Genomic DNA, 24,430 nt, shown 5'->3' on the forward strand with positions numbered 1-24,430 from the left:
GATGAATTAGTATATTTACTATTATGTGGAGGTCTAAGGGTTTTTGTAATGATAAAAAATGGGAAGTATCTATATATATGTTTGGAAGGGCTTCTCCAGGACTTATCTGTGGAGTTTTGTTCACTTGGTGAGGATGCAGGGAGACCCTGAAAGCTTCTTTAAAAAAACAAAAAGTGTTGATTGATTAGCGAGAGAGAGAGAGAGAGAAACATCAATTTGTTGTTCTACTTATTTATGCATTCATTGTTTGATTCTTGTATGTGCCCTGACCTGGATCAAACCCAAAACCTTGGTGTATCCAAACCAACTGAGCTACCTGGCCAGGGCTGAAAGCTTCTTATTAAATTAGGAATATTCTAGAAGAGAGTTCTGAACCCTTATGATAACTTTGAATCCAAGCTATCTCTGGGAGACCCTTAAGAGTAGAGAATGACATGAGTCCTACCCTGACAAGAATCCTTCTCCTGGTCTGCTTGACAAGGCCCAGGATGGAAAACATCCATGAGGAAAAAGAGTCCATGCTACTTTACTCAATATGACCTAAACATTTTTATACCAGGAACAGCCATATAATTGTACCCCTAACCCTGAAAGAGATCTCCTCACAGTAACAATGTATGTTTTTTCTGTAGGCGTGTGTCTTTTTGTGTTTAGATCACATGTTGAAGCAAAAAGACTTTGCTTTTATCATCTTATTAACTCTTAGGAAAAGCTTTCCTTAAATATTGCTGTCAGGCATTTAGTACAGAAAATGCATCCATAATTTCAGTCAGATTCATTTCTTCCTATAATCTAAGGTTCAAATTTTGCTTTGCAGAGAAAGTTAGCTGCCATGCCTGACCACACAGATGTTTCCCTCAGCCCAGAGGAGCGAGTGCGGGCCCTGAGCAAGCTTGGATGCAATATCTCCATCAATGAGGATATCACTCCACGCCGCTACTTCAGATCCGGAGTGGAAATGGAGAGGATGGCATCTGTGTACCTGGAAGAAGGAAATTTGGAAAATGCCTATGTTCTTTATAATAAGTTTATAACGTAAGTCTTTGAAATGAGAAAATTGAAAAAATATGGACATGATGTCTTGGTGGGACAGTTTGTATGCCGGGAATGTTTTTGTCTTCAGACCAATTTTACAGCCTCCAAATATTCAATATGTAGGTTTTAAATTCATTCAGTGTGTAAGCTTTATGAGAACAGGAGCCATATTATAGCTCCATCTGCAGCACCTGGAACATGCCATTCACATTTTAAAAATTTTGTTTGGTGCAGTGAAATTTTGTTCAACGGGGGGATGAATTGGCAATTGTAGGGTGGATCTGATTCAGGAATAGACTGTAGCTGTCAGTTTCACATTGAATTTTTTTTAGCAATTTATTTAGCAGTGTCATAATGCTGAGGAAAAAGGAGCTTCCAAAAGGTTGAGGGAAAGTGGCTACCTCAAAACAGCCATGTGAAAACATGATACTTCCCATTCGATAGCTATTGTTAGTAACAGATCCTAGTTTAAGACTTAACAGAAATGGGGTTTGGATTTTCCTTATCAATTTGCCATCTTACTGGTTGGAAAGATCTGTTACCAATAATTATTTAATCTAAGCTGAAACCCTTATTTTGTTTTATTGAAAGTCACTTGTTGATTAATTTCACTAGTTCATTTGGGGATTTAACCTGATGAGCATTTGAGAAGTCAGTGGTTGGCAATATTCAGCCTGCTCAGGAAAATCGATTGTTTCTAGGAAGTTAAACAATAAATATTAAATTGGAGTTTATCAATTGTCATTGATAACACCTTTTCCAAAAATTTTAACTTCCTAACTAGTATAGGTTCCCAGTTGATAGTATTTCTTTTTCACTTTCTGCTTGAGTTTTGCACACACTCCTATGGAATCGTAAGTGATGACTGACTAATCAGAATATTTGAATTCTCTTCTGTCATTGACTGTGTGATAATTTGTAATTCACTTCCATGGTCCTCAATTGCTTATCCTGAAAATGACTTGTGAATAAATATCTCTGAGGTTTCTTCAATTCAAAATGTTTGTGATTTTATTCTATTTAAAAAGACGTAGGCAACTAACAAGTTATGCAGACTCAGCCTGAATTTTCTCATTTGAGAAATGAGAGCTGTGATACCATTCCATTATACCCTACAGGTAAAATAATGAATGCATGCGTGCTTTGTAAACAACAGCACATTTGTAATTATAAGGCAGCACATATTATTTGATCAAAAATAGTATTTATACCCCATCACAATCTATTAGTGAAGGGCTCTATTGTTCATTCATTTAACAAATATTTATTGAGCAGTTATTGTGAGCTGGACAGTATCCTACAGGCTGGGGATACATCAGCAAGAAAATCCAATGGAAACAACATCTTGTGGAAGCATTGCTTTTCTCTTTGCCTGGTTTGCTCTAAGGATTTCCCTTTACTTCTGCTGTCCCTTGTTCCTTAAAAAGGTGATAAAAAAAATAGTCCTCACTAGCACCTCATCCACTAGGGATTTCTGCTGTCATTTCTCTTAGTTACAAATTTTCAGTTAAGATATATATATACCATGGTGCTATTGATTCGTCACTGGTCCTTTGAGTCTTTATCAGTTGTGAGAAGGAATTACATTGGTCTTTCCAAACTCTTACATTTGTACATGGTCCTCTGTGTTGCCAGCTACACACATGAGTAAGATGGTGTTGTGGTGGGATTAAGTACCCAAGGCCTGAGAAAGACCAAAGCAGCCTCAAGGGAGCATCCTGACCCTCTTAACCTAGTTTATTGAGTTTAACTCCCCTGTGATGCCAAAATCATACTCAATGCCAGCATTGGACGGAAAGGCAGATGAAATGAATATAGGTGAAATAATAATTTATTTAACATGTCCTTTGTGAAAAGGAGGCTCATTCTCAAAGTAGAAAGCATCATTGAGCTTTTTCTGCCATACCATGCTAAGGACGTACTTTCTTCTTCTCTAGCTTGTTTGTAGAAAAGCTTCCCAGCCATCGAGATTACCAGCAATGTGCGGTACCCGAAAAGCAGGACATTATGAAGGTATTGTGGGGTCGATGCTCCCCTGCGGGATCCATTATCAGCTCGTATCTCCTTTCTTTCCCTCTGTCTCATCCTCTTGAGTGTTTAAGTACAAAGATTTATTCCATTAGCCATGATGTTTCGATTTCTTCTTAGACCTTTAATCACCATTACTGAGCCAGTGTGGGATGTCTGATGGGACCTGGGGCAAGGGAAGGGGAAGAAAACACAGAGACCCAGAATGTGCTCGCTCACTTTACAGAAGGAAGAAGGAATTACTTCACCATTTCTCCCAGAGACTGAGAGAATGGCTTCCTATTTCTCCATACTTGTTTGAGACCATCGCTTTGGCTGGTTTTCATTATTCCACACAGTCCTGAACCCCAAAACTGTTTGAAAATCACTGTTGATTATTGTTACTAGCCCAATAGATGATAAAGTGTTTAGGGGATAGCCTGAAATATTCTCAAGGAAAAGGAAGATTGTTGAAATGTATTTATTCCTCATCAATATTTGTAGCATATATAGTGTAAAGTATCTTTAGCTGAGAATGTATCCTTTTAAATAATATTTAAAAAATGTTTTTCACGTGTTGGTCTTAAGTAGTTTGGGTTGATCTTACATAAAGGATGATAAATGATATACACAAAGCCAATCACAGCATTACATTTTAACTAACTCCCAAAAGTTATTTTATCATATAAGGGAATGGAGGCTCTCGTCCCAGTTACGTAGGGCCTGAGGCTGCCTTTAAGCAGAACTCGAATTTTGTCAAATGATCATCTACATTTTTAAAAAAATTCTATACACACTTAGCTGAAGAGTCATTAATTTCCATGCTTTTGTGTAGCTTTTCTCCTCACTTCCCTTGTTCATTCACCCTCAGAGAATTCTGTATGGGAAACAAAGTTCCCAGGCTGCTGATGTGACTCATTTACTCTAATGTAGGGTTATTCTTGTTTTTACGTGTAGGAAAACCTCTCCAAAGGCATGAACATTTTCTTTATTTATGCTTGTTCAATGAATGGATGGATGGATAGAGGGATGACAAAAGATTAAGAGAACAGAAGTTTTATTGGAAGAGCCTAGCTAGAGTCAGGAGATTTATATTCTAGTCATAATGGGGCTGCTAGCTAGCTGTATGATACTGGACAAGCCTTTTCATTTCTCTAGGCCTCTGTTTCCTCATCTCTAAAAAGATGAAGTTGGGGGACTGTGCTTGGACTATACCAGATTTCTCATCCATTGAGAATCAGTGGGAAGTTGTTTGAGATCCAGATTCCCTAACCCCTTCCCTTCCAATAAAGATGCTGATTCAGTAAACCTGGGACTACACTTGGGAATCTATATTATTATGAAAAGTTCCTGAGTGCATTTTATAGTCTCTCAAACCTAGGAGTCCTTATCTACCATGTTTTTTGGTGTTGCTTCTAACTATGATGACATATCATTTGCATACTGTGGAATGTGCAGTTACAAACCCACTACCTAAAAATGGGGTACTTATAGACACAATGCAGATTAGCATTACAAAGGGGGTAATTTCTTCCTTTCTCTCCTGAGACTTTCTATTTTGGAGTCCTAGAAAAGAGAGATTTCTTTTTCCACCATCATCTTTGGTTACTTGTGTCTTGATTTCTAATACACATTCCAGCTATTTTTCTTACTCAGCTGATGATATGGAAGAGTATAATGAGAATCCCACTAATCAATATGTATGTATATTTTTAAAAGAAACTGAAGGAGATTGCATTTCCAAGGACAGATGAATTGAAAAAGGACCTTTTAAAGAAATATAACATAGAATACCAAGAACATATGCAAGGCAAAGTAAGTTCAATTGGTGCATTTATTTACTGACTTTTCTGTGCAAATGTATTTTTGAATTTCATTTTCATGTGAGTTTTTAAAATGTCATATGCATTTAAATTAAAAATTAAACATGCAGTGATGTAACACCAATAAAAAATTCACGTTGATGTCCGGGTTAAGCACTCGCACAAAAGATGTGGTTTTTTAATTTCCCTACAACATCTCATAAAGTGGTGCATTAGAAAATAGATCTCCCACAGTGATTTCAGTAGAGCTTTTGACCAACTCTTGCCAATGTGACCTTGAGCCAGGGAACTACTCTTTGCTGATGAATGGAGATAGTAGGCGCAAGGGAGAACAGAATATGGTTCCTGATGTATCTAATTTGTAGGCCTTGGAAATGTGAATTGGATTCTTAAATATGACACTCAATGTTTCATCAAGGTATAATTATAATTCAATGAGTGAAATATGATCATATCACCAGGAGGTGATGGCTTCTGGATTCTTATTAAATGAAGAGTGAGAATGATGATGTCTAAGAGACTGAAAGGCATGGAAAGGAGAAGCTGGCCAGTCAGTGTGTAAATACTCAGGTTGAAGACATGAATTCGTAATGTTTTCACCTTCGTTATGAGGCTGTTTTGCTTTTTGCTATTGTTGTTTATGTGTTTATGTCCTCCAGAAGTTGTCACTTTCACTGAATCTCCCTTCAGTGAACTCTGAACGTAGTCACAGAATGCTACTTCTTTGGGCATAGCCAGAGGTCAGGTTTGAGTGAAGTGTTTTGACAAACTGACAGAGAGTGTTGAAATCAGAAGATTCCCACAAGTGTGGATATCGATGATTTGACATGAGCTACAAAAGAGAAAAATGATTCCGGAGGCTCAGGCAAAGCAACAGCAAAGGAGAGAAAAGCCCAGTGAAGTCTGCCTTCCACATTGCAGTGCCTCTGGATGTCCCCTCAGGATTTCCTGGGGAGAAGCAGCCTCAACAGCTGTTGCATGGTGTACCTTTGGCAACACCAATCACTTCACAGTCCACGGTAGTGGCATCCCATGTGTATGACATGTGGAAATCTCTGGGGAGATGGTGTAGCAGCCTTTAAGCCTAGGAGAGATGAACAGACACACGGGTAAGCCCTAGCTACAGACAGCACCAGCATTACCTGGGAGCCTGTTAGAAATGCAGAATGTGCCCTCCAATGAGACCCAGGATGATTGTGTGTGTATACATGTGTGGCTGTAAGCTTGCCTGCTTCCCTCTCCCGCCCCACTACTTTACAGTAACTCCCAAAGTCTAGTTTTCATGCAATCATTTGGGAAGGTTATTAAAAATTTGTGTTTTCTTACCTAATAATGCCTGGATATAAGACTGGGGAGTTTGGGAATCTTCATTTTTAACAAAAGTACTGGTTGGTTATATTAGAGATGACTGGAACACATTTTGAGAACTGTTCCTTAATGACCTCCCTTCTCCACACAGTTCCAGCAGTATGAGTTCTAGAGCCACATGCAAGGACTGCCTAGGGCAGCACTGTCCAATAGAACTTCTTGTGATAAAGGGAATGTTCTATGTGGCACTCTCTGATATGGGAGCCATTAGCCACACGGTAGTTAAAATGTGGCTAGCAGGATTCAGGACCAGAATTAAAATTACATTTTGTTTAATTAAATGAAATGTAATTTTAACATATTTAAATTTAAATAGCCACTATAGCTAGTGGCTACCATATTGGACAGTGCAGTCTAGGGTGGTAGAACCACTCCTGAGGTATTTTGTTCCACGTGGTTTGGTTGGTTAGGCTGAGCAGACCACCCTGACCTTGATTTTCTAATCTTTAGAACACAGGGGAGTTGAGTGAACTTGATTGTCTTGGCCCATCTCTGGTAAAATATGAGTGGATTTAGAATTGCTTCCAAATTAGGTTACGGGGCTTTTGCCTTGATGTTATATATTTTCCTCACTGTCACATGAATGTCCCTGTGGGCAGATCAGAGTTTCTAGCCGTGTCTCTCTCTGCTGGAAGATTGAATGTCTAATCCCAGTTTGATGTTCTTGCCTTGGAAACTAACCTTTTATTCTGGCAACCACATTTTCTCAGAACAAATGTGTTAGGTAGGAGTCGCTCAAGAAACCAGATGGACGCAGCGAGCCAAGGAGCAGGGTTTATTAGCGGGGAATAAGAGGGAAAGTGGGGCCAACCTAAGGAGGTTGGGAAGCCCACCAAGGAGGTTACGACTTGCTAGGTTGTTCATAAGGCAGGGTTTTTAAGCTCAAAAACCTGCAAAGTGTAGCTGGTTGGGGTGTCAGGGTCTGATTGGCTAGAGCTGGTTGCTGTGTGCCGTTTCTGCTGACCCTTGTTCTTAATGCATCTTGTCAGCCTCGGGTTAAAGCTGCGTCCTGTTATGCGGGACAGGCCGACCCCAGACCCCAGTGTTAGCCAAGCATCTGCTCGGGTAGGGTCCTGGGTAGGGTCGGCAGGCAGTTTCCCAGGCAGGTGGTTTCCCATGGTACAGTTTCCCATGGTGCAGTTTTCCCACCTGGTTATTTTCCATTCTCCTAGGCCTGCCCAGGTCTGGCAAAACGAAAAGCCGAATTTCTCAAGAACTGGGAACATCAGCGACTGATAGAGGCAGAAAGGAAGCGGATCGCTCAGATGCGCCAGCAGCAGCTAGAAACGGAACAGTTTCTGTTTTTTGAAGATCAACTGAAAAAGCAAGAATTAGCCCGAGGTCAGATGCGAAGCCAGGAGACCCCAGTGCCGTCGGAGATCGATGGGAGTGCTTTGTCCTGCTTCTCCACACACCAGAACAATTCCGTGCCGAGTGTATGTGCTGATCAACCTAATAAAAGTGACGTAACCAATTGTACTAGCCACTCTCCTCCGGTCAACAGGGCCTTAAAGCCAGCTGCTACTCTAAGTGCCGTTCAGAGTAAGTGATGAAATGTGCCCCTGCAGGACACTGAATCTCTTCCAGTGGAACTCTCTTTCTGGAACATCTTGGCCGGGGGGTGGGGGTGGAGTCCTCATTTCATTACCGATTGTAATAGGACCCTGTCCATGATACTACATGCAGACAGAGCTAATCTTTCTGTACTGCTTGGCACGTCAGGTACTCTGTGTAACCTGACAATGCAGGAGTCGTGAGTTCATGATTTGCCCGTGGTACAGCAGAGACTCTGACGAACAGGACTGCACTGGGTCATGGTACAAAGATTTTAAAAGAGTAGAATTACATGCATTATTTTTTTCTTGTATGTATTTTAACCAAGAACTGCATGGACCTTAAACTCTTATACTGGAGATGAAAGATGATGTCTGTCGAGAAACTTGTTTGTCCAGAACTTTGCCTGGCAATTTAAATGTAAATGGCTAGCATTTCCCTGGGCCAGGAAGATCTGCACCTGGGGGTTAACCCCCAGTGGGATTATGCGTTTCTGCCAACAATTAGTGCTGCTTGGTACTACTGTGTCTGTACCTCTGTGCCGGCAGGTTTCCGAGATTAAAGGGGGAATTCTTTCCCCGCAGACATTGTCAGATGGAGTTCGAGTTTCCATTTATTTTTTAAAAAGTCATGATAGGTGACCATTTAATAAGTTACTGCCAATTATTGTTGAAAACATCATCTACTTACTTAACGATCACCGACTGTCATAAAGATCTAAGTGACATGGGAAACATAGTAAAGAACATTCATCCTGTGTCTTACAGGCTATGGGATGTAGTCACTGCAGCCTTCACACTTGACAGTGTCTTTGCTTTGTGCCAAAAGAACACTTGTGCGTATATGTAAATATTTTATCTAGGGCATGAGGCTGTGAAAGTGCTTGTACTTTGCCACTTGTTTATGAAATAGTTTATATGCAATGGGTAATTTTACCTTTCTTCTAGACTGTGTTTACTTTTAAGTGTTTTAAACTAACACAGGGAAAGTGGAGCATCTGATAATTTCATTTTTGATACTTATTTGCAGTTGCTTGCCAAAAACAGTTTTGAAGGATGATGTAGGATTTGTTTTTTAGCTTCTTCTCCCTTTTCTGTTTCTTAGATTTAGTGGTTGAAGGACTGCGATGTGTAGTTTTATCAAGAGATCTTTGCCACAAATTCCTGCAGCTGGCAGAATCTAATACAGTGAGAGGAATAGAAACCTGCGGGATGCTCTGTGGAAAACTGGTATGGCCTTTGTTTCATGTCTTGGCACAGGGAACTTTCAAAGGTACTGACATTCTTGTCATAAGCAGAGTAGAATAAAATCATCCAAATAGTTATACATATTATGAAATTAATTTTACATAGATTAATTTCTTAAAACTGTCATTATTCATGAATTATTCTTCTAAAAAGTGGATGATAAAATTTCAGGGATTATAGGTTTTTGGATTTTCAAAACCATCTCGTTTTCTAAGGTGAATTTTTGTTGCAATTATTAGCTTCACATATATTTATATAATTAACTCTACCTGCTTTTATCTGTGGGGGGTATCATTTCCCACCCTTTATCAGATACATGTGGAATACAACCAGGGTTTTGTTGCTTTCTTTAAGGTAATCATCTCAACAACTGAAATCTTATGGCATAGGTCATATTGAAGTATGGAAGGTTTTATTAGAAATATGTGATGAAAGACAGTGTCAGAATATAAGGAAATAAAAAAGAGAAAGTACATTTAATTTTCTACTTGCAAGAAAGATGGATTTCTTTGGAAGTGTCCTTTCTTACTCTTTTTGAGTCTAAGTTTATATTTCTGGGTCCAAGAACATTTTCAGTCATAAACATTTTGCTTGGAAACTGTTGTTTAATTACATGCATAATATGTTTTATGTTTTATATGTTTAGCCCTGGCTGGTGTAGCTCAGTGGTTTGAGTGCAGACCTGCAAACCAAAGTGTTGCCAGTTGGATTCCCAGTCAGTGTACCTGCCTGGGTCATGGGCCAGGTCCCCAGTAGGGAGCACGCGAGAGGCAACCACACATTGATGTTTCTCTCCTTTTCTTTCTCCCTCCCTTCCCCTCTCTCTAAAAATAAGTAAGTTAAAAAAATACATACATACATACATACTTATGTTTTATTCAACACACATTCTCCTACTATATTCCAATATTGCATCATCCCTTTTCCTCCAGGAGAGAGGAAGAACAGGTAACTAGCACAGGAGAATGGCCTGCTATCTCTTCCACAGCTACCTTATTTGCCCTCCAGGGGGCAGCGTGCTGTGGATGCATCCTCCCCAGGACCATACATTGTACTTAGTTTAATTCCTTCCTCCATTTCTTCCTCCCTCCCTCCCTCCCTCCCTTCCTTCCTCAGATAAATATTTACTGAGTACCCGTGCCAGGTGTTGGCATTCAGTAGTCCACAGCAGCCACAGTCTTTGCCACATGACGCTCACATGATGCTTGTAAAGAACCAGACAGATAGTTTATTATAAATGGGCTGAGTGCTCTCAGTGGAAGTGCAGGCTCACAGGGAATGTGTAACTAGGAAACTAACCTTGTCTGGGAAGGTCTAGAAGGGCTTCCCTGAGAAGTGATGCTGGAGAATTTATAAAGTTAGCCATGAATGAGAGGCTGTAATGAAGGCTGAAGGAAGAGTGCCCAGTTTGGCCCTGGCTGGTGTGTCTTAGTGGATTGAGTGCCAGCCTGTGAACCAAAGGGTCATCTGTTCAATTCCCAGTCAGAGCACATGCCTGGGTTGTGGGCCAGGTTCCCATTGTGAGCCAGGTCCCCAATAGGGGGCGTGTGAGAGGCAACCACACATTGATGTTTCTCTCCCTCTCTTTCTTCCTCTCCTCCCCTCTCTCTAAAAATAAATAAATAAAATATTTAAAAGAATTTTTTTTAAAGTGCCCAGTTTGTAGGAAAGCCCGCTATGGCTTCTAAGACCCTCCCTGGGTTGGACAGCTGCGCACAACACAAACATCTGTTCCCTGAGGCCCCTGCCACTGCTTCGCATGCAGCCCTCTTCCTTCCAGCTCTTTCACTTGAAGGGCTGACTTATTTTGACTTCCTCTTGATCTAATTACAAATCCAAAAGATCATCTTAATTATGGAAAATCCTAGCAAGTTCCCCCAATAGTAGAAGAAAGTCGTAAGTCCTGAAGTGAAATTGAATATAATTAAAATAAAAACAAGACATCAACCTCCGAAAACCTTAGCAATGCCCTCCAGCAGCACCACAAAATGACTGAACTAGCATTTCCCCTCCAAAGAAGCCTATTATTTTGTTCTGATTTTCCCATTACAGATGTAACACTAGATCAAAACACTATTAACTGACTAAACTGCCATGGACCAGCCTGGGATGTTAAGTCCTCTTCATGGTACATTTTCTATTGTGCACATGGGTTTCAAGTGTGAAACTGCTGACTCAGGTTTTTGGTAAATAATCCATTCTCTAGTTTCGTGCTTTGTTTTGGAATTATGGTGGGGGTGGGAAGATGATGATATAAATAGCAGGGCAAAAAAATCAGGATTATGTGTATTTTTTTCTGCCAGGTGCTTTTTTCCCCTTCTGTCATTAGATTATTCGCTCTTCTCATTGTTTTTCAGACACATAATGAATTTACTATTACCCATGTAATTGTGCCAAAGCAGTCTGCAGGACCAGACTATTGCGACATGGAGAATGTGGAAGAGTTATTCCGTGTTCAGGATCAGCATGATCTCCTCACGCTGGGGTGGATCCATGTAGGTTTGACCCTTGGGTCTCAGTTCATTCTGTGTGTGTTTGTGGTGTGTGCTCTTTTCCTCCTTGAGGAAATTCAGATAATTTAAATAGTTCCATATTTTTCAGTTTTTTCAAGTGTAATAACATGTCATCACATTAAAGCATTTTTTTCAACGTTAGGCCATGTCTAAATTTGTCAAACCTGAATTTGAGAAGGGTTATCCTATGCTTTTTTCTTACCAAGTTAAAATAGGGAGAGGCATTTGGAAATCAGTGACTTGTTTTCATGATTTTTACATAGTGTGTTGGATGCCTAGTAAGATTTTTAACTAATTTGTGTGGACAGTTATTGGTCTCTCTCTCCCTTTGCCATGGGTCTACAGTAGATTACTTCAGGAAAATTTTGGAACATGTTCCTTTTAAACAGGTGTTTGTACACATTAAATAGGAACCATGTAAGTACTCCACCGCGCCTCCCCTGCAGGCCAATGACGCATAAACTGTGAAAACAGCCGTGGAGTAGGACCAAAAGGATGGGGCCGAAAATATTAGCATCTGCTGTCTGCCAGGCCATCACAGGAGCAAGAAAGGGCTTAGGAATTGAAAGACATGAGTTTAAACCTCAGCTCTGCCTAAAACTCCTTATAGGAACATCAGGAGAGTAGAGGAGACTTCAGTCCCAGGTCCACCTGTAAATTACCGTGTGCCCTCAGTCAGGACCCCTAACCTCCTCGTTTCCAGATTCCCTCACCGACCAACTGAGGCTGACGCAAACCTTCTCGCCTCACCTGTAAGCAAGACACTGGGCTTGAAAGCCTTGTGAAAAGTACCAACTGCCTCTCAAATACAAGAAATTATTTATAATGAAGAGTTTGCAAAATATTCCATGTGTCTCTTTGTTTTACTTAACAAGTAATGTGCCTTACTGTTTGCTTAAAAATTGCTGAATTTTAAAGGCATTATTTAGTTTGACATGATTTTCTGTAGCAAGAATGTATTTTAAGGCAACAAAAATTGTAGCAAATAAATTATACCATAAACTAGGAAGAATGACAGTTGATTAAATTTACTTACATTGAAATGTTAATCTTACAAAACATTTCCCAAATTAGAACTACAAGTTTTTCCCTTATGCCCTGTGTATATGATGTATGCAATAATGAAGTTAGGCCAGTTACATAATGGATTTGGCATAATTCTAGAATTCCAGGATTTTGCTTTTTTGTCTGTTTCACCAGACCAAATCGTTGTGGTGCAATGTAAGCAATGTAATGTCATATATCTGAACTTCAGTGGTTGTAATGACCTGTTGTGATGATTTTTATTGGCATAATAATAGCAACAAATTCCACAGCTAGTTTTGTTCAGATATAAATTAGTCACAGGAAAGGACAGCTAACTCAGAATCCGACATATCTGAAACTGAGTTTAGACTTCTCAGCTTCCGTGCCTTTTCAGCTCAGTGTGAACTCTTCTGCTTCGCTCCGTTTCCTCCTCTGTGAAACGGGGTAAGAATAGCACTCACTCATCTTGTTGTTTTAAGAATTACATGAGATAACTCATGGAAAGTGATCATCAGTTCAATTGTGATGAATGACATCTGCTGCTACTGTTATCATCATCACCACCATCACCACCATTACTTTTATTTCCCTAGAGGTTATGATGGAGGAAGCGCCATTCTCCTATGGGACAGGTGTCCTCACGGAGTGGAAGCAATTCCTCCCGGCAGCAGCAAAGGGCTCAGAATGTCTGTGGTGTGCATTCAGTCTGGAAAGAGAGTGGCAGGTGGAGTGGCTTGTCTACTTGACAGGGTGCTCGCTGTCTCCAGAGAACTAGAGTCCCTTTGAACGTGTCTTACTTTCTCACCGAGGTGTAGAAGGCACTCTGTACTAAGAGAATGTTTCCACTGAACCAGAAAACAGGCAGTCAAACCCTCACACTCGTGCCTTCACTAATATTTGGGTTTTAAAAATGGAATTTCCGTTCCTCAGTTGATCTAGGTCTTTGCAGATGGAGAGTTATTTTTTCCTTGCAGAACATGTATCTTTCTGTAAATAGGTATCAGTGAATTTTTATCTTCATTCTAGTCAATAAAATAGAAAGGGGTTTTTAAATCTTACATATCTTGAACAAGCCATAGTTATATGTAATGGTGTGAAGCTATTCCTATAAGCCCATGCCCATCAAAATGTTCAAATAATAGCAATACTAACTGTGAGTGGTTCTGATTCTCTTCTGAGTGCTAGGCACTGTTCTAAGCACTTTACATGGATTATCTCATTTAATTTCCATAATCCTGTGAAGAAAACAATTACCCGTATTTTATAGTTGATGAAAAGGGAATGAGTTGCTGAAGGAGCCTTCCCAGTGCTGTACAGCTAGTGAGTGCTGGAGCAGGACCCAGGTGGTGTGTGCCAAGGACCTTGGTTTCGTGATTTAAGTGGTCATGGATTTTTTGCAAGGCTGATTGGGGTTGACTGTGAATTCTAAAGTCATTACGGGTGCATGTATTTTTCATATCCAAGTATGAACCTCAGTTTTATCTCTCAAACCACAAGTGTGTGTATAGCCCGAAACCTGGAAGATAATTCTTCCAACTTATGATCTCTTCCTTCTCATTATGCGTGCATTTACCAGCTGCGCATGAGTTGCTAACATCTCCAACAACCAGGAGAGTTCCATTCTCCCACTGCTAGGGAAGGATGATCCATCTACAAACGGATACACAGTACCATGTGGTAAATTTAGTAAAAGCTTTCCTTTTGTGTCCATGGTTTCGTATAAAGTATCTCTGGGTTTCTAGTCACAGCTGTGCTCTTGACCAGTCATGTGACCATAGGCAAGTCACTGAAAGAAACCTCAGGATCCTTGTATATAAAATTAAGATAATAATATACCCATCTCCTAGATAAATTAATGATTAAATGAAAATCTATTCAAAGCCTCTGGCAAATTAGAGTCCAGTTCTGTCTTTCCCAATAAGCGGAAAGGACATGAGCCCAAGAACCTCTTCTCAAAGTTGTGGTTATTCCAAAGATGCAAAAAGGAAGGTGTAGGTCAGCAAGACATTTTTAAAAATTCACATTTGATTAATCATTGTAAAAAAGAAAAAGCAGATAACTGGAGTTTTCTTTTAGAAGGCTCTGTGGCCTTGGCTAAGACTCAGCTACCCCAATGAGATTGTCCTCTTTTCTTTTTATAGACACATCCTACCCAAACTGCTTTCTTATCCAGTGTGGATCTGCACACTCACTGTTCCTATCAGCTCATGTTGCCAGAGGCGATTGCCATTGTGTGTTCACCAAAGCATAAAGAGTAAGTGTAACTATCGAGGGGCTCAAGTAAGGCTTTGTCTGGGGCCACTGGGTTCAAGGGTGTCCCTGCGGCAGGTTGTGGCCCTTGAATGGGCAGGCACAACATGCCCCTGGGAAAAAAAGATCGGTGATTGCCAAGTCCTGTGTACCTGTAGCTCCACAGGCTTGCTTTTCAAGGTCCTTTCAATGGTAGAATTACTGGTTCTCTTTCTTCAGTTAATGTGACCTTGAAGTGGATAAACTGGATGTTACAATTCCAGTTTGCCATTTGAGATTTTAGTTCTACTGTATTATTTCCGGTTGTAGGAAAATTTCCAGCCTTAGTTTAATTACCGCCAAAACCCTTCTAGGTTTGGGAGACAATGATTATTGTAGCATGATTATAAACTGAGGACTCACGTAGACTTACATAGGAATCCCATTTCCTCCCTCAAGTGGTATGTTTATCAGGACACCTGCCCACTGAGAGGCTCGGGCTCTTCAACCCTGAGCCTGCCCACCACGGACTGATGTGAGGATGAAACTGTAGAGGGTAGTCTGTGTAAAGGGCTCAGCATCGTGCCTGGCGCCACAACCAGTGCTCCACAAGTATTTGCTGTTGCTACCACCACTGTTACCACCGTTAGAACAATTAGAGATACCTGCCACCCGTAATTTCCTCCAGGGGGCTCACCTTTTCCTCTGTGCTCTCACCCAGCAGTTCAGCCACCTCTGGCCCGTTACAGTCCTACAGGTGCTTGGAGCCAGCTCTGGCCCCTCCAGTGTTTCTCACCTCTAGCCCAGTCATCGTAAGATTGGCTCAAAAAATCACCATGGCAATCCTAGTTGGTGGTGTCTTCTTCCGTCCCAGTTGAGGAATCTGTTTGCTTGTGCCGTTCAAATAAAGCATCCGGTAGACCCAAACAATCCTTAATTTTTACCTCTATTTCTCCCTGGAACTCAGCACTGGCATCTTCAGGCTCACCAACGCCGGCATGCTGGAGGTCTCCGCTTGTAAAAAGAAGGGGTTTCATCCACACACCAAGGAACCGAAGCTATTCAGTGTGAGTAGACACTGGTAGTTATTTTTTTCAGATATTTATTTTTTACCTGCTCTTTTTTTTTTAGCAGTATAATATGGGATGAAACACTAGGCTGCTTAGTGTGGACTTTTCTCATCCAGAAAATCATTCTTTGTAATTTCTTCTGACTGATTTTATTTACAAGAGAATGCCAAATTTCTATAGGACAGTTAAGCTACCTTTCCATTGATGGTTCTGTGTGCCATTCAAATACAGTTTTCCTTAGACTCTAAGTAAGCAAATAATTATTAAATAAAATGATATTAAGTGTCTTGTGAATGATTTCTGCTTAACATGGCCACAAAAATGATTGCATGAAAACTGTAACCATACTTCTTGATTAGCCTAAAAGAAACATTGTTTGTCTACAGCTCTTCTTTCTAACTGATTTCTCGGTAGTTCTCTGGCTGTAACATCCGAGAAACATTATTTTGAAGTTAGTATTTATTGAAACAGAAAATTACTTGGCAACCTCTGTAAATATTTTCTTATTGTTGAAAATGAATAAACGTGTTTGCATTTGGCATTTGTTCCGATTGAAATCTTTTTAATATTAGGAACATTTTTAAATTAGGAAATTACTGTTTCCTCCCTAAAGAGAGTTCTGTTAAACATTATGATCTAATTCTAAGGCCAATGTTTTTCTTTCCTAGATATGCAAACATGTGTTGGTAAAAGACATAAAAATAACTGTGCTGGATCTGAGGTGATGTGTTCTGAAGATTAGCACCATCAACACCAAGCACCTGCCCATGGATGTCAGTTGCTGGATTTTCTTAAGAATGTTTCCAGAAGTGACTGATATTTTATATTTATACATTTTAGATGAGAAAGTTTGATATTTATTGCTTTTGCACATTTTGAAGTTTTCTTTTTGGGTTGCTCTGTCCCAAAAGTGGTCACAATGATGTTAAATCAATACCTATTCATGTACCCCAAAACTGTGGCCAGATAATAAATTGTGCTGCAACTAATAATATGACCAGTATTTATTAAGGTCTCTGCATACATTTTCGGAGCTTTAGATGTTTTGCTCTATTTTTTCCTCATTCCTATAAAATGTGATTCCAAACAAGAACTTCTGAGTACCCGGCGGTCTCCAAGACAGGCCGTCTGTTCTGCAGCCTTTCCCTGTGGCGAGGATGAGCCGTTCCCACCTGCGGGAGGAACCCTGGCTGCATGGCTGCACGCAGCAGAGCCCAGCCTGTGTTTCCAGTGGCATCAAGTCCCGGGCCCGGGTGTGTCTGCAGCGGATCTCAGCGTGAGGCACCAGGACAGGGAGCTTCTACTCAGGGGTCTGATGTCAAAAGACTTGGGATCACAGACAGTTCATCACCTTGATTTGGAGGACCAGAGCTGCTTAAGAGAGGAAGAAAGACTCATGAAAATGGAATGCCTCTTACTGTGAAGGTCAAACAGGAGTGATGGGGAGAAGAAATGAGGCCTAGGAAGTTACTGGTAATTCTCAGCCAGTATCATCTTTCCAGAATATCATTTGGAAAGAACACATAATTTAAAGTCTCTCTGTATAATCAGTGCACAGGGACTAGGAAGAAACATATGTTCCCATTGAAAAAGGTAGCACAAATACAATGTTGTGGTACTGCTAAGGCTTGGAGTGAGATTTGTGCCTAGATAATAAAAGCACTTACCTGGATCAAAAGATATGGATTAAATAGAAGGAATGGGAGACTTATGCACAATTTTGGCAAGTAGAATGGGTAGGAAAAACCCAAGGGTGGAAACATTGTGGAGAAAATTTAGCTGCAGATATAAGGAGAGAAAAATGAAGGAAATGTTGATGAAGGAGCAAAGTCCGGCTATTGAGGCGGAGGCCTTCTGAGCATCTACGCAGACTGACAGTGAGGCACCCGAGACAGCGCTGGGGCTCAGACTGCCCACCATCAACAGAACGTCATGTTCCACGAAGGGGGGTCATGGTAAACCCTGGCCTTGCCTAACTGATTGTTTAATTTCTCTGAAGAGTGTTTAAATGTTAGCTGATAAGGAAAGACAAATGGATGTTGAATTGACTGAAACATCAGAGAAAAGTACTCACTCGCCTGAGAGGTGTCTGTAATGGAATTGTTTGGGGATTATGACATTTGCAGTGACCCTATAAGGGGTACTTTACTAGGGACTAATGACTGAAACACGTGGGAAAGTCCCTGAGAAATCACATGTATGCTCTGGCCCCTCGACATTCCCGGCGAGGTGAGCACAGGAAGGCGGTAGAGAAACGAGCCTGGCAACCCGGCAGACTCACTGCTCTGCCCGGGTTTCAGAGGAGGCTGTGTCTGAGCTGGGATGCAGACTCTGAGCCCAAGAACAATTCTGAAAGAGAGACAAAAATTGGCAACTGAAAAAACAACACAGGATTGACAGAAATGGTCAAATGACAAAACAAAGAATTTAGTAAGGAGTGTAATGTCCTTTATTCAAGAAAAACCAGTCTATGGATCCGGGGAGTACAGGACCTCGCAGTGGTGGAGTTCTTGTTCCTAGGATGCTTGGGCAAGAGTGAGTTTATGATGTTAGAAGAGGCAACACGGAACTGCCACAGTTGACTAGGAGGCTGGGAGTTTCCTTGGAAGGCTCGCCCGTGCTACTTTCCAGGGTAAGGTGAGCAGGCTCCAGCTGAGATGGAGGACTGTGATTGGTGGATGGTAGGAGCCCTTGACAGGTGCTTCCTGTAAGTGCAAGCTGATACAGGTTTAGGTGTGTGATGTGGGGGTGGGCCACTGGGTGGCCTCTGTTTTGCGGGTCCTGACAGTGAATTAACTTGATCAGAATTAACAGCTTCTCTGGGAACAGCTGATGCCACACATTTATATTTCATTAATAGGTAGGCGTGTGACTAAGTAGACCAGGAAAATGGTGCAGACCTGCAGAAGAAACAGGACAGCAGAGTCTCGTGTCCTGCAGTCTGAGCACCTGGGTTCAAGCTCCAGCTCTGCCCAGCACAGACGGTACCTTAGGACATCGTGAAAACCAGAGTACAGGATGCTGGTAGGCAGGGCAGTTTCTGGGACGTGGGCCAACCACGCAGCCCACCTTGCCTGGCTTTAAGGATCAGACTTACTGGGTATTCGCTCTGTTTCCTGTTGCCGTTTTGCTCCAGCTGTTATACAAGCTAACACCCTTGTGATATTGTGACTTATGAGAAAAATGTACTTGGTCAAAAAGATAACAAAAATATATTTTTCATATAGAATTTGTCTTCTTCCATTGTTCTTGGCTCACAGCTTCTCAAACCCTTGGAATTTCCTGAGCTCTGTGGGCAATGGGAACATCTTTGGTCAGAATATTTGGTCTGCTGTCCTCAGTTCTGGAAAGTATTTCTGAGTCCTAAAAGTGAACCAGAGTACTGTTATTCAAGACAAGCTCCTTCCCACCACAACCAAGTTTATGTTAATAAGGTGACTTGGAAATCATGTAAGGAATGGGTCGGTTGCCGGAGGAACCAACCCTGTGATTAGAGGATGGGAATGAAAAGTTACCAGGAGGGGAGAGGGGCTGGAGTTGAATAGATTGCCAATGGCCAGTGATTTAACTCATCATACCTATGTACTGAAACCTCCGTAAAACCCCCAACAGAGAGGGTTCAGAGAGCTCCTGGGTTGGTGAACCAGATGTTTCCACTTGCCACCGGGTCCCAAATTCCACAGAGCTAGGGAACTTGCACTGTGTATCTCTTTATCTGTCTGTGGATTTGTATCCTTTAATATCTTTTGCAATAAATTGGTAATATAGTGAATAAACTGTTTTCCTGAGTCCTGTGAGCTGCTCTAGCAAATTAATTGAACCCCAAAAGGGGTCATGGGAACCTCTCCTTTATTGCCAGTTGCTTCGAAGCACAGGTAACCTTATGCTTGGTATCTGAATTGGGTTGGGGAGGTTGCAGCCTTGTGGGGCTGAGCCCTTAACCTGCGGGATCCGATGCGGCCTCTGAGTGGTGTCAGAATTGAGTTGTAAGACATCCAGCAGGTGTTCAAGAATTGCTTGGTAGTGTGAGGAAAGTCCACAAACATTGAAACTGGGGTGCAGTTCCCTCACTCTGTCTTTGAATACTCTTTTGACTACTCAGAACATTTTGACTACTCAGAACATTTGTGAAGGAGGTAACTTTCTATTTACTATAAATTCAAATGTATAAAAAAGTTGGAAGAAACTCTTTTGACTACTCAGAACATTTGTGAAGGAGGTAACTTTCTATTTACTATAAATTCAAATGTATAAAAAAGTTGGAAGAATCATATAAGCAACTATGCTTTACCTATTCTGCTTACAGGTTTCTCCCTTCACTTTACCATCTCCTCACTATCTATTTATCTAAACTGCATCTACATGTGATAAAGAGACTCACTGTCTAGACAGCTTATTCAAATGGTTTAAGGAAAATTATCTAGATAATTTCTTTTTTCCCCATAGATAATTTCTTTTTTCCTTAAGCCATTTGAATAAGCTGGCTGGATATATTGCGTCTCTACCACTAAATGCTTCAGTATATATTTTCTAAGACAAAAGATTCTCTTAACCACAGTCAAGTTATCAAAATCAGGAATTTAAATTAATATAATACTATTATCTAATCCATAGTCCATACATAATTATCATCAGTTCTCTCAGTAATGTCCTTTGTTGCTTTTTCTTTCTGCCTAAAATCCAATCTGGAATCATATATCACAGTTAGTTTTCATATCCCTTTAGCTTTCTCTCATCCTCTCATTTTTCTTCAGTTTGACATTTCTAAGGAGTATAGGACGTTTATTTTGTAGAATTATTCTTAATTTGTGGTAAGCTCATGCTTCCTCATGATTATTATGGTTACACAGTTGTGGCAGAAATGCCACAGGAGGATTGTTGTAACCTTCTGTATGCATCAAATAAGTGGCATGTAATGTTGATTTTTCCTAATTTTGGTGGCCTTATCTTATTGGGTTGGCTAAAAAGTTTGTTTGTTTTTTTTTCTATATGATGGCTGTAGTAGCCATTAGTTGTCTTTAACTTCATTTGAAGCAGATTTGTTAGATTGTATTGTGACAGCTGTCACATCAACGTGCATTAAAGAAAAACTTATCAAAATTGGCGAATTTTTGTGTGACATTTTAATGTTGAAGATGTAGAAATATGCAACATTTTCAGCATATAATGCTTTATTATTTCTAGAAAGTTGTAAAAATGCAACTGCAATGCCAAACAAGATTTGTTCAGTGGACAGAGAAGGTGCTGTGACTGATGGAACGTGTCAAAAGTGGTTTGCGAAGTTTCATGCTGGATTTCTCGCTGGACGATGCTCCATGGTCCAGTAGACCAGTTGAGGTTGATAGTGATCCAGTCGAGACATTAATTGACAACAGTCAATGTTATACCATGTGGGAAATAGCCAACAAACTCAAAATATCCAAATCAATAAAGTTATTGGTGAAAAAGAAATATGTCTTTCATTTTACAGAAAAAACTATATGAACTTTTTGGCCAACCCAATAGATTATTGGTGAAAGTAGCATCGACAGATTTCTCTTGTATAAAGTTACTATTCTCCTTTGTAAGTAATAAATAATCTGAGGGGAGACATTTTGAGAATATGTAAATATTTGTCAGGAAACTGAATGCTGGTTCTCCAGGCACACCCTCAGCCCAGCAGAAATCATTGCTGGGCGCCTCAAAAAATCCTGAGCTGGCCATCCTTTTCTTCTTGACCAACAGGCTTCTATCACCTCTCAGTCTCTACTCATCCTTCAGGGTCTCACCTTATTCCAACCCACCTTTCTTCTCTCTTGTCAATGTTTGCATTTTCTTCTCCAGCCGTTTTTCCCTGCTGTATCTCCAGTTTTTCCCTTGACAGTGTCAACAAACCTCATCTAACTTCCTCTCTTCCTGAGGTCTTATGGGCCGACCACAGCTTTCCCAGACTTTGCTTCCCAGTTTTACACCTGAGTTGCCTAAGTGATGTTGTTTGCATGTATTAGCATCCACTAAAAAGTGCAGTGATTTCTGCACATTATAAAGAGGGGTATACCCTGTTCTCCATGCAGAGATGAGGTAACATTCTTCCCTCACTGGTTTATTCCCCCCTATTGGAACTGTGCCACCCAGATTGTACTCTCCTTCTCATACATGCCGAGCCTACTGTGGGTAGCTCAGTGGCTTATTTCTGCCTTAGGACAACATGTAGGCTCGGAAAGTTCAGATCCTGGATTAGAGAAGTAGAGCTCGGCTTACCCTGGGCATGGGGGCCTGAGTCTCCATCACCACCAGCTACGGGCACATTAACTCTGCACATCTGGCTCCACAGACAACCCACTGTTCCCTGAGTGGTGCTGTCCTCAACGTCTTAGCCTCTGAAGACACTGTGATACTCTGACATGCTCAATCAAAGCAAAACATTATACAGTTTATTCGAGTAACAGTGACTGTTGGGGCTAGGGATAGTTGAGAAGTGAGTGACATCATCAGCACAGAAATCAAAAACACAGTAGTAGACCAAGAGGATGTAAAATGAAAGGTGTCTGGTGAAAAACTATTTGACCATTTGAATGGTGCCTAGAGATGCAAAGGGCTTAATTAAAAGCCAAGAACATAGTGTCTTAGATTTGTGCAAAGAATAGTACGAGTGGCTATGAGTGTGCAAAGCCTATTATATCCCTTCTGAATAGCAAATTAGAAGTAATCCAGTTTTTACAAATACACACACACACACACTCTAAAGAGTTGCTGGGGGTGGGGGGGTGGGCATTCTCGACATTTGCATTTCCTTTCAAGGAGAAGTAAAACCTCAGGCATGAGGTGAACTTTGAAAAGTTGTTCATGAAGGGGATGTGGTTTTCTTATTGCCAAGTACAAACCCAATTAACCAGACTTCCCAGGAGGACCTCGTCACAGGGTGGAAGGACTGCCTCTTGCAGGCAGCAAACCAGTGACATGCTGTCACCTGGCAGAATGAGTGTTTGGTGCCTGAGGTTCTGTGTCTGAAAGAAGCAGCATCAGAAATGCAACCAGACCATTGAGGGATGGGCTGGCCAGGGAGTGGAGCCCTGTCAGCCATCCTGGAGGCCTATGTGAGTTGAGTGTGCACAGGTGTGTCTGGGTGAGTGTGCATGCGTGCATAGTGAGTGCATGACCACCAGTGTTCCCTGAATGAGCTTCCTCTGGAAGATCTCGTTCACAGTAGACTGGGCATCTCCTTCTTTTGAGTATGAATCAGTTCTGGAGTCCCATTTACCACTCTCTCACCTCCTAAGCCACAGACAGTCCATTCCTGTTCAGATCTGTGTTTCTGTAGAAAGGAAAAAGGAAACCGTTGAGCCTGAGTGTCCTTTGTTTTTTGATGCTAGTCTGTATTCAGTGCCTGACACTTACAATGTCCTTGTTATGGGCTGATTTGTGTCTCCCCCTAAACATTTATGTTGAGGTCTCAACCTCTAGTACCTTAGAATGTGACGGTATTTGGAGAAAGAACTTTTAAAAAAGTAATTAGGTTAAAATGAGGCCACGGGAGTGGGCTCTAATCTGATATGACTGGTATCCTTATCAGAGGAAGGGATATGGACACAGGCAGAGGGAAGATCATGTGAAGACACAGGGATAAGACAGCCGTCTACAAAGAGAAGGGCCTAGGGAGAAGCCAAGTCTGCCGACACCCTGGTCTTGAACTTCTAGCCTCCAGAACTGTGAGACAATAAAGTTCTGTTGTTTAAGCCTATTGTTGGAGTCTGTGGTATTTTGTTACGACAGTCTGAGAGCAAACTAATACAAATGTTTAATAAGTACTTACTGAAGTTGTCAATTGTTTTCTTTTTTCTCAAGGACTGAATGGAAATGGAATTTCTTTGTTGTCATGCAGAAATCATGCTTTTCTCTACAGACCCTGTGAATTATGGAAGACAAAGCAGGATGTCTGTGGGTTATTCTCAGCTACTTAAATTGTTTCTAGATTCTTTTTAGTAGAATTTTGTTTGTGGAAAGCATGAGCATTTTATTTGAAGTACAACATCATTTAAGGCTACAGCCTGGAATTGGTTCACTACTCCCCCCACCACCCAGTTTGTTCAACACCGTGGTCTCGTGAGTCATGCTGAGACTTCATTATTACAGCGGTTTGGATTTAGAGTTAGGTTTCTGTTACGAAATCAGCTTCAGTGGTCCCCAAATGTGGAAAGCATATGTTCCTCTTGTAACATGTTTTGCAGAGTTTTCTATCAAGAGCATGTCTTCTTGTGAAAAGAATGCTTGAGAAATGTCATGTATATGGTTGTGATGGAGGGAGAAAGGTAAACTTACAGCTCCTTGATCGTACTAATTCTAGCTACATTCTTAGCTTGTTATTTATTGTGAAACAACAAATATGCAAAGAATTCATCTCTTTCTTTAAGAATCTCTTTCCTTTTCTAGAGCTCTTCCTGAGCTCTCCCTGAGGCAAGATATAGGAGACCGTTCTGTGTGGCGTGGGCCCAGCCCCCACTGGGAGATGTACAGGACCCACGCCCACGGATAGGGTCCCCTGTGGGGAATCAGGCCTGTATAGTACCTAGGCTACTTTG

The 24,430-nt window shown here is 41.0% G+C and overlaps 1 protein-coding gene across 4 annotated transcripts in view; it reads left to right on the forward strand.

Annotated features, from left to right (window-relative positions):
- STAMBPL1 (STAM binding protein like 1) overlaps window positions 1-19,660 on the forward strand; it is a 50,212-nt gene extending 30,552 nt beyond the window's left edge. For all 4 annotated transcript variants that reach the window (XM_045854466.1, XM_045854464.1, XM_045854467.1 and 1 more), the window contains 9 exons: window positions 818-1,035; window positions 2,973-3,048; window positions 4,762-4,857; window positions 7,406-7,775; window positions 8,892-9,016; window positions 11,392-11,529; window positions 14,715-14,827; window positions 15,770-15,869; window positions 16,541-19,660. In XM_045854466.1, coding sequence (XP_045710422.1) covers window positions 833-1,035; window positions 2,973-3,048; window positions 4,762-4,857; window positions 7,406-7,775; window positions 8,892-9,016; window positions 11,392-11,529; window positions 14,715-14,827; window positions 15,770-15,869; window positions 16,541-16,597 — 1,278 coding nt within the window. In that variant the 5' untranslated portion in view covers window positions 818-832 and the 3' untranslated portion in view covers window positions 16,598-19,660. The remainder of the gene's footprint in view (window positions 1-817; window positions 1,036-2,972; window positions 3,049-4,761; window positions 4,858-7,405; window positions 7,776-8,891; window positions 9,017-11,391; window positions 11,530-14,714; window positions 14,828-15,769; window positions 15,870-16,540) is intronic.
- The last annotated feature ends 4,770 nt before the right edge of the window (window positions 19,661-24,430 follow it).

The sequence above is a fragment of the Phyllostomus hastatus genome, unplaced genomic scaffold (assembly GCF_019186645.2).
Source record: "Phyllostomus hastatus isolate PE091 unplaced genomic scaffold, TTU_PhHast_1.1 phas_scaffold_1066, whole genome shotgun sequence".
NCBI classification, from domain to species: Eukaryota; Metazoa; Chordata; class Mammalia; order Chiroptera; family Phyllostomidae; genus Phyllostomus; species Phyllostomus hastatus.